Source organism: Eumetopias jubatus, unplaced genomic scaffold (assembly GCF_037043125.1).
Source record: "Eumetopias jubatus isolate StellerSeaLion01/CBP00866 unplaced genomic scaffold, mEumJub1_p1.0 scaffold_9, whole genome shotgun sequence".
NCBI classification, from domain to species: domain Eukaryota; kingdom Metazoa; phylum Chordata; class Mammalia; order Carnivora; family Otariidae; genus Eumetopias; species Eumetopias jubatus.
This window is the reverse complement of record NW_028274815.1, coordinates 140,125,711-140,136,131: the sequence shown is the minus strand read 5'-3', so window position 1 is coordinate 140,136,131 and position 10,421 is coordinate 140,125,711. Positions and strand designations below refer to the sequence as shown.

The 10,421-nt window shown below is 54.7% G+C and overlaps 1 protein-coding gene across 1 annotated transcript; it reads left to right on the top strand.

Moving 5' to 3' along the window:
• The first annotated feature begins 7,445 nt into the window (after positions 1 to 7,445).
• On the top strand, positions 7,446 to 8,141 carry BHLHE23 (basic helix-loop-helix family member e23). Its single transcript, XM_028091153.1, has one exon. It carries the CDS (start codon positions 7,446 to 7,448, stop codon positions 8,139 to 8,141), a length of 696 nt encoding a protein of 231 aa, XP_027946954.1.
• The last annotated feature ends 2,280 nt before the right edge of the window (positions 8,142 to 10,421 follow it).

Below are 10,421 nucleotides of genomic sequence, written 5' to 3'. Positions count from 1 at the left end.
GGCTCAGTTGGTTAAATGTCCAATTCTTGGTTTCAGCTCAGGTCATGATCTTAGGGTCATGATCTCAGGGTCGTGAGATCGAGCCCCGAGTTGGGCTCCATGCTCAACAGTGAATGTGCTTGAGAGTCTCTCTCCCTCTCCTTTGCCCCTCCCCACTTGCATGTTCTCTCTCTCTCTCTAAAATAAATAAATCTTTTTTTAAAAAAGAAACACAACTGACTTTTGTGTATTAATTTTGTATCCTGCAACTTTCCCAAATTATTTTATTAGCTGTGACAGTTCTTTAGCAGAGTCTTTAGGATTTTCAATACAGACTTGACATAATTATTTGACTTTACAATGGTGTGAGAGCAATACACACTCCGTAGAAATTGCACTTTGAGTTTTGATCTTTCCCCCAGCTAACAATATGCGGTCAGGTCCTGCCTTGCGATGCTGGGCAGTGGCAGCTCCCAGACAGCCACGTAATCAGGAAGGTCAACAACAGATACAATCCTTCTGCACCCAGTCAACCATTCTGTTTTTCACTTTCCATACAGTTTTCAATGAATCAGATATTCAGCACTTTATTAGAAAATAGTCTGTGTGAGATGATTCTGCCCAATCTGTAGGCTCATGTCAGTGTTCTGGGAACGTTTAAGGTGAGCTAGGTTAAGATGTGATGTTTGGTAGGTGAAGCGTATTAAATGCATTTTCTACTTACGATACTTTGAATTTATGGCAGGTTTTTCAGAATGTGACCCCATCGTAAGTCATGGAAGGTCTCTGTGTAATACCACGTTATCTTCTAGAGACAGCTTCACTTCTTTCTGATTTGGATGGCTTTAATTTCTTTTTCATCGGGGACATTGGCCTGTAATTTTCTTCTCCTGGGGTGTCCTTACCTGGTGTCAGGGTAATGCTGGACTTGTAAAATGTGTTTGGAAGAATTCCCTCCTCTTCAATTTTTTGGAAGATTTTGAGAAGGATCGGTGTTAATTCTTTAAACATCCAAGAGAGTCTACCCTCTGAAGCCATCTTGTCCTGGGCTTTTCTTTGTTGAGAGGTTCATAATTGCTGAATCAATCTCCTTACTAGTGATTCGTCTGTTCAGACTTTCTATTTCTTTATGCCTCAGTCTCAGTAGGTTGTATGTTTCTAGGAATTTCCCCATTTCTTCAGGCTGTCCAACTTGTTGGTATACAATTGTTCATAGCAGTGTCTTACGATCCTTTGTATTTCTGTGCTATCAGTTACAAGCAGGTGGATATTTATAGCAACCTCATTGATAATTGCCAACAACTAACAGAAGAAACAGACAGAGATATTTGTAACTATGTAGACATCTTTAATGATACAATCAGTGAATTTGACCAAATTAACTTATACAAAACACTATACCCAACAACTGAGAAATGTACATGTTTCACCAAAAAGATTTTTACAAATTTTACAAAAATTAACCATAGGAGATATAGAAAGCTGGGGAAAGAGACGGAGGGAGGGACAAATACAAATATGCACAGGGGAGGGGATTTTGAGGCCCTGTAACTATTCCGTGTGGTACATACATGTTTTATATATCTGTTAAGACCCACAGAACGGCCAGCACAAGGAGTGAAGGCTAATGTAGGCAACGGACTTCGGTTATAATGTATCGCTGGTTCATCAGCTGGAGCACATGGACTGTCCATGCACCATGTTAATAATGGGCGGGGGGAGCAGTAAGCAGAAACTAAACTTTCCCACCAGTTTTTCTATAAACTTTAAAACTGCTTTTTTTAAATTGGCCATATGCTGAATCTAAAGCAAGCTTCAAGAAAGAAAATAAGTAATCGTGGTAATGTCTTTAGGGAGCAAATTTTTCAGAGCCATCTTGACCCCCCTCCCCCGCAGAATGACTTTACCAGAGGTTGTCACTGTCCAATTTAGCTCGGGTGAGTCTCACAGTAAGATTCTGTCACAGCTCAGCAGCTACCAAATACACAAAAAATAAGAATATGAAGGATTTGAAGAACACAATACATACACTTGATTGAACTGAGGTAAATACAGATCATATATATACACATACAGCTTCATCATCTACATGAGCCCCATTCACTGACCACAATGTACTAAAATAAGAAATCAGTAAGAAAGGGAAAACCAAAAAGGTATTCATATATCTGAATATTTCACCTGAGACTTATTTACAAAATTTAAAATGGCTTCCCTATGAAGGAATCTGGCATTGCTTCAAAGAAATTTAAAGGCCGTGTATCTAAATGTGAGGGGTGCAGATTGTTCTCAGAGGGAAGTGACGAGCCACAATTGAACGTCAGGAGTCTGTTGGCCAAGCTCACTGCCCCTAATAAAGCACAACAGAGGAGCATCTTGTCCAACCGGGGGCAGGCGGGATGATGTCAGGAAGGCTTCCTGGAGGAAGAGGTGCATTCAGTCCTAGGGGATGGCCAATGGTGTTCCAAGTGGGCAGATGTCTAAAGCCAAAGCTCTAAAACCATAAACTTCCCGCATCACAAATCACTGGCACCAATGCAGCGCCCCCCCCACCCCACCGGCGCTGGGGGCAATGTTGGGATGAGGCTCACAGCATGGAGTGGGCAGGTGTGAAAGACCCAGAGCGCCCCCAAGCAGCAAGGTCTCTATCCCGCAGGTGAGTGACAGCTGCTGGACATTTTAAGTGGAAAGAGATCAGATCAGTCAGGCATCTGTCTGGTGATGGACAAGAGGGGGCAGAGCAGAAGAAAGTAACCCTCCCTGAGCTTCCACGCTGACTAGTTCTCTTGTTAATGGTCAATGGCTGGGCCACCAACCAAGGAGACAGTTTGGGGAGATAAGTTCATGCTGATGCGTGCTGCACCTGCCTCTAAGACATCCTTCCTGAACAGCCAGCAGGTGCCACCTCTGTGGGGGATCTGAAGGTCCAACTGGTGGGAGTCATGAGCAACACTCGGTGGGTGGTTGGGGCCGGGGGACTGTGTTATATGCACCCCATCAAGAGGGCACAACCCAGTAGCTCTATGTGCAAGTCGCCCCATGTCCCCGTCCTGGTCAATGCAGCTTCTTACGTAAAATATGCTCTTTGTTAGTGATGTTTGAAAAGAAGCTGTTGAAGCGTCCTGAGTGATATAAAGCATGAGGAACAGTCCCTGTGCTATGAGACAGGAACTCTAGCACGAAGGCTGGTTTTCAACATCGATAGGTGGAATCTTCCAATCCCGAGGCTGGGAATCCCCCAGAGGAGCCACTCGGTGTGTCCACGGTGTCCACAGCCTCTCCTGTCCTTCTCCGTGCCCTGTGTCGATGCCTGTCCATTTTGCAGACGAGGAAGTGTGGCTTACCCAAGGCCACGCTGCAGCGAGCTCTGTCGACCCAGAGCCGTGCTCCTTCCTGCTCCCCCTGCCTGCTCCCCTGGCTCCCCAGGTCACTGCACTCCACGTGGACCCCCACCCACCCCACTGGCCCCTTTCCCCAAGACCCAACAGCAGGGGCGGTGGGCGCCATCCACTGGCAGGCTGTGGCATCCAATGGGACTAGACTGCAGCAGAGGGGCCAGCCGTGTGCAGGGACCACTGCTGCATGACCCAGAGTGGCTACCGGAGGGAGGAGGCACCACTGGCTTGGAGCAGCCTTCGGGTACAAACCCCATCCCCCTTCACGGATGCAGAAACAGCCCCAGAGAGGCTGAGCGGCTCCCCAGGAGACCCCACAGTCCGTGCAGAGTGGCCTCACCCTGCACTGCCCCCGCAGGGGGGAGCAAAGGGTCCACCGCTGGGAAAGCAGGACCAAGGGACACATCTGCTCATCAGGCTGAATACACCAGGGACCCCAGGACGGCGAATTCCGGGGGGAGCACGACAGGCTTCTCCACTTCATGCAGACAGCAGGAACCAGCCTCTGGCCGCCGGATCAGAAGCCCAGCGGCCAGAGAGCCTGATTCCAGCCGTGGGAGCTCCGAGCAGCCCCGGGGCCGCGGGTGGAGCGCAGTCTCCTGGGTGGCCAGCAGGTGGCGGCCCCTGACCAAAAACGGTGCTTCTCCCTGAGCTTTGCGGGGATTTGTAGCTGGCTTTGCACCATCAGCAGGGTGGGCCTTCGTGAAGGCAGTGTCAGGGTCCTGCCTGCCACCCGCAGGCCCACCCCTGCCTCCAGTCCTCCTCTGAGCTGCTGAAGGGGCTTAGTTACCTGGCCATTCAGAAAATGGCCTTGGCCTGACGTCTAGACATCCCAACCGCCATGCCCGGCCCCAGGCCAAGCCAGCTCAGGCTGCAGCAGAGGCCAGCTACACCTTAATCTCCCCAGGTGATGCCCACCTGCAGCCATGGCTGGGACGCTGCTCCAGGCCAGCTTTCTCCAGGGTTCAATCTTTTAATTTTTTTAAAGTTTTTATTTTAATCGCCCAGTGCTCATCACAGGTGCATGCCTTCATCCCCATCACCTGCTTCCCCCACCTCACCCCGCTTACCCCTCCCCTCTGGTGGCCAGCACTGTGCTCGCTGGAGCTAAGAATCTGTTTCTTGGTTTGCCTCTCTCTCTTTTCCCTTTTCTTGTTTGTTTCTTAAATTCCACATAGGAGTGAAACCATATGGTATTTGTCTTCCTCTCACTGAACTACTTGGCTTAGCCTGTAATACCCTCTGGTTCCATCCACGTCATGGCAAATGGCAAGATTTTATTCTTTTTGTGGCTGAGGAATACTCCATCGTATGCATCTATCCAGGCCACGCTTTGAAAGCCACTGTCATCCACACCTTTGCTCAGTTACTACCTAGTCTGCCGACACCCCCCTGGGTGATCCAAACGCCCCCACACTCAGTATGTCCATAGCATACTGCCCCCCCCAACCCCTTCACCTCCACCCAAACCTGAGTCCCAGAGGCAGGACATCGTCTGATGCACCGCACCTGTTAGCCTCAGGGCCTGTGCAGTGAGCCCACTTCTCTCCATGCCCCCTTTCACCCCCGGACCGCTCTGCCAGGCCTCGGGGGACACCCAGGAGGAAGTGCCCCCAAGCCCCCTGCCCACAGTGGTCTATCGAGAACACTTCCCTGAGCACATTCAATGACTGCTCCTGTTCTATCCAAGACCAAACTCCCCAGCGTGGCTGGTCCCCCAACCCTGGAGTCCCTGGCCCCACACTGGCCCCCTGCTGCTGTCCTCCAAGGTGCTCCTTCTGACGGCTGCATGCCCCCACCCCAGCCCCGTGGCCGAATTAACACCCACTCACTCTTCACACCATGGCCTCCTGTTCACAACAGGCTGTCCCCAGCGCCCGCCTGCACCTGGGCTCAGCCCAGACCCTTCTCATCCTTGCCAACCCTTGCCACCCACATTTGCTCTGAGTCAGGATGCACTGGTGGGTGAGACCTGCCCTCCTGAATGCACAGCCAGGGCAAACACGAGGCTCCAGCATGCGCAGGCAGTTAGCCTTCATGCAGCTCCTCTCCACTCATTTCTCTGCAAGGCCCAGAGCAAGGGGGCTCTGAAGTTCTCCATGATTGCTTTCTTCTGTTTGTGTCCTCAAACACCTGCACGCAGCATAGAAGCCCTGAGAGACAGGATCCTAGTCATTGCTGGATTTCCAGAACCTTGCAGAGAGCAAATGACTCTGAACTATTCACTCCACAAAAGCGCACAGCGCCTACCCACCCTCCCTGAGCACTCAACAAAATATGGACCTCCTCTCCTTGAAGCACTCAACAAAACAGTCTCTTCTCCTTGAAGGAACCTGGAGAGCAGAGACATTAAGCCACTTTGCCAAGGTCTCATGCTGGAGGCAGGGTGACCCTTGTCTCTGGACCGAGGTGGCAAGCAAGCATCCTCGCTAGCTCCCGGGGCTCTGGGCAGCTCCCCACCTGGGAGAAAGTCTGGGGTCCTGGCTTTCACCCCAGCAGCACCTCTGGAAACTCTGGGAGAAGGCCTGCAAGCCACTGTGCACGTAGTTTTCAGCCCAAGAACAAGGAGAAGAGTCAACTGCGGAGCACTGCTAGGGCGTCAAGGCGTTAAGCCATTCCCTCAGTGTATTCTCCAAGCGTACCCAGGGTTTGAAGACAGAACCATGCTGCCCTCAGCTCCTTACCACCCCCCATTTGAGCTGTTCCTGGGGTCCTTTAACCTGTGTTAGAAACTCACGGCTCCTCAGCTCCTCTCAACCCTTCAGACAGGCCTGGCCTTAGTCCCCAGCCCCTCCCCTCAGCCGCTGGAACTTTCCCTGGCAGCCAGTTCCTCCCACTGAGGAAGCTGTGTCCCGTGACCACACAGCCCCCACCCCATTGCAGGCTGATGGGAGAACTGCAGAATCCCACATCATGCATCCCAGCTGCCACCCCCACAGGTGCTCCGGCAACACCCCAGAAAGCCCACCTGGGGATGCCACCCCAATGTCCCTAGGAGGAGACACAGGCCAGACTTACGCCCCACCCCTGCCCCCAGTCTCTCACTGGCCATCCTCCCCAGCTCCACCCCGGAGGCCACGCCCTGGCAAGTAGAAAACCAGAAGATTCCCTCTCTGCTCTTGGACAAGTGTGAGAAACCCTTATACTTGAAATACCAGAAAACTGAATCAAGAGGTTTATCCTAAACAAGAAGTTTTGTCCTCAAACTCCAATCCCTGCCTTAAATCACTAAGACTTGGGGGGCGCGTGGAAACCACTTCAAGACGCAGGTATCCTGGGAAAGGGGGTGGTGGGGACTGGAGGCCCAGGGAGGTAGGTCCCTGATGGTGCCTCGGTGCCCGGTGCCTCGGTGCCTGGCGCCCCAGTGCAGGCGGCCAGAGTGAGCGGTTTGCGAACTCACTTGAACAGCTGTGCTTTGGCTCGACGAGGGCACCCACCCGGGGCTGCACGACCGAGACCCGGGCAGAGGGCCCCAGGCATGCCCTCTGCACCTGCTTGGGCCAGCATGGCACAGTGTCCCGGGTTGTGCTGCGCACTCCCCGCTCGGACCCCTGCGCTGGGGGAGCCAGCTCCTGCCAGAGGAACACAGGACAAGACTCACGTGAGGCCCGAGCGCTCTGTGGTGGCAACCCCCTGGGTGGCAGAAAGAGACAGCCGGAGAGGCCAAGGAGCCGGTAAAGCCGCAGCCATCCCATCTCCACCCAGACCTCCAGCTCCCTCCATGCCAGCGGTCCCCCCACCCCGGCCGGCCGTCGGTCTGCGCCAGCCGCCCGTGGAGCCAGGCTCCGAAGAGGCGGTCACCAAGTCCCTTCTGATTGGATGGCCGCGAAGTCCCAGCGGGCGCCCCCGCACCTTAAAACTGGAGCGGAGCGAGTGGGAGCTCGAGCCCGCCCCCGGGCCCAGCCCTGCACGCGGCGGCGGCGAGGGTGGGGGAGGAGAGGAGGCGGCGACCCGCAGGCGTGGCCGCGCCGGCCAGGGAGGCCCGACGCGCGGAGGCGGGGAGGCTCGGGGACCGACCGACAGCCGGACCGACGCGCGAGCCGGGAGCTGCACGGCGGCGGCCGCGCGGCCATGGCCGACCTCAAGTCGCTGTCGGGGGACGCGTACCTGGGGCTGAGCCACGGCTACGCGGCGGCGACGGCGGGCCTGGCCTACGGGGCAGCGCGGGGGTCCGAGGCGGCCCGCGGCTACGGCGCTTCGGGCCCGGGCGGCGACCTCCCCGCGGCGCCCGCGCCCCACGCCGTGGCCGTGGCCGTGGCCGTGGCCGAGAGCAGCGGCGAGCAGAGCGGCGACGAGGACGACGCCTTCGAGCGGCGGCGGCGGCGGCGGGGGCGGGGGCGGGGGCCCGGGGGCGCAGCGGACGCGCGGCGGCGGCCCCGGGAGCAGCGCTCGCTGCGGCTGAGCATAAACGCGCGCGAGCGGCGGCGGATGCACGACCTGAACGACGCGCTGGACGGGCTCCGCGCCGTCATCCCCTACGCGCACAGCCCGTCGGTGCGCAAGCTCTCCAAGATCGCCACGCTGCTGCTCGCCAAGAACTACATCCTCATGCAGGCGCAGGCCCTGGACGAGATGCGGCGCCTCGTGGCTTACCTCAACCAGGGCCAGGGCCTGGCGGCGCCTGTGGCCGCTGCGCCCCTGGCGCCCTTCGGCCAGGCCGCTGTATACCCCTTCTCCGCGGGCGCCCCGCTGCCCTGCCCAGACAAGTGCACCGCCTTCTCCGGGACGCCCTCGGCGCTTTGCAAACACTGTAACGAGAAGCCATGAGGGCCCCGGCCGCCCCTCCTCCCGCACGCGTCCTGCATTTTACCTTGCCCCCAAGACCATGTCACCCTGCCCCAACTGAACCCCGCCCACCGGAGAAGGCGGCCAGACGTCGCTTCCAGCCCGTGCGCGCTCAACCGCGGGCGTAGGGCCGCGAGAAGCTCAGAGCACGTCTGGGCACAGGATTGAGCCGCAGAGCGGGGTCACTGGCATCTGCACCCCGAGCCCGCAGCGCGCCCTCTGGCCAACCTTCTGACGGGTGACAGACCCTGCTTGTCCGGGCACCGCCGCTCACCCTGAAAAAGAAAACCAGGACTACAGCCGAAGCGGGGGACCTGCGTGACCCCAGGGGAGTGGTCCTGCTTGGCGCCAGCCGGGTTCTCGCGGAGCGCAGGGAGAGCGCTTAGCTTGGCTTGGCAGCCCCGGGGCCCTCGCGTTGGGCTCTGGCGGAACTGCCGGCCCGCTCCTGCTGGGTGTGTTCTGGACGAAGCATGGCGCCGGCGCCAGGTTACCTCCGGTCTCTGAGGCTCGGTGACCGTCGCCCCTGCAGCCCGGCGGTCTCATGGGCCCTGACCCAGCTTGCAACTGTCGTTTGGAAAGGAGCTGGACTGCCCATGACACCGGAAGACCCCAGGCAGTAGCTTTTCCGCTTTCCAAAGTCAGAGTGTGTTATGTTAATTTTCTTGCCTGCCTAGAGGCGCGAACCTCTAGAGGTGAGTGGAGCCAACACTGCCTCCAAGTCTGCAGAATTCGTTCCCTATACAGTCCCTGGACTCCCCGGCCCCCACCACTCACGCCCGAACGTCCCCGCCAGGATGTGGCCCGCGTGGAGTTGGATGGAGACCTGCCGCGCACCCTCTGCTTACAGGCAATTGTACCAAGGAGGGCCCCCCCTTGGCCTGGGTTGTCAGGGAAGGGCCAGTCTAGCCCAGCTGACCTCCACACCAACCCCCCAACCCGTTTCCAGGGGAGGAGGCTGGGCCACGGGTGAGTAGGCTGGTGGGAGGGGTTGCTTCCTGACCTGTGGAAAGGTGACGGGTTTGTCTCTTGGTATTGGGGTCTGTCTCTTTGATGTGGGTTCACGGCGCAGAATTCTGCCACCATAGGGGTCCACACGCTCTGCTCAGCCAGCCAGCCACCCTGGGGACCAGGCTGTCCGTGCCCATTTGCACCCCAGCCGCTCTGCTGCAATATCCAGCTTTATTAACCCAATTTCCTCGGCTGTCGGTAACGCTATGCTAATGAGGAGAGGACCTCCGCCCTACAAAGCGGCCTGTCTAAAGCATTTAACTTTAATTAATACATTTCAAAAGGCCCTTTTGTATTTGCAAAATGAAGTGTGTGATTAAGTCTTATTCATAAAGACATATGCTTAATACTGGTTTTTGCTAATTTCCATATTTATTTCTTCGCTGTCTTTTTCTCCCTAACATACTACTTTGTCAGTTTTGCACATTCAGAAAGCTGAGTGCTAGGAGCTGTGTTTCAAATCCCTTTTAGGTAATGGAAGGCAGGTCAGCCGGTCAGCTGCAAACTCCAAAGTCATTTGCTTCCAGGGTCATTTCAAAGTGATCCTGAATCAACTTCAGAAATTACTGGTCATAATCTGAAACAGAGGTGCTCATTCTGGTTAAAACCAGACACATCTAGTACATCATTTCTATTGAGAATGGAGTTATGGTTTCAACTTATTTTTTTTAAATAATATGATTAAATTTTAATATCAAATTAAATATGTTCATTTGTGACTGAACTCAGTTTCAATTTTCAGAGAATTGTGTCAACTTGGACCACATGCTTCTAAATCACTGAGTCTAGAAAATCTCTGAGGTGCAGACAGCCGATGTGTAAGCAACCACTCAGCAAATGTAGGAAATACTAAGAAAAAGGTGAAGGAAAAAATCTCTCTGCCCCTTCTTGGATGAAAAACAACATGTTTTTTAAAAGGACCATTTAACTAATCATACATTCTTCCAATTACTTGGTTTCAAAAAAATTAAATTGTGTTTTTCTTTTTAGTTGCTCAGCCATGTATCTACATGATCTACTGTTCTCCAAAACATCAGCCTGCCTCTCGCTGGGGTGGAGTGGAGTCATTTCTTAATGTGAAATTAGGCTGCCTTTTCAACAAGGCTAACGTAGCAATCTGCTCTATCAAATACAAGTCATTTGGCCTCCTCATTCTAAGAACTCCCAGCACAAAAGGTCTGATCCTCCATGGCCCCTGTGCCCAAAATACAGGGAAGCAGGCTCCTCGTTAGCAAGCCCACTACTCTCGGGAAA

Coding starts and splice junctions, on each gene's coding strand:
- BHLHE23 (XM_028091153.1), top strand. CDS start 7,446: ATGGCCGACCTCAAGTCGCTGTCGGGGGACGCGTACCTGGGGCTGAGC.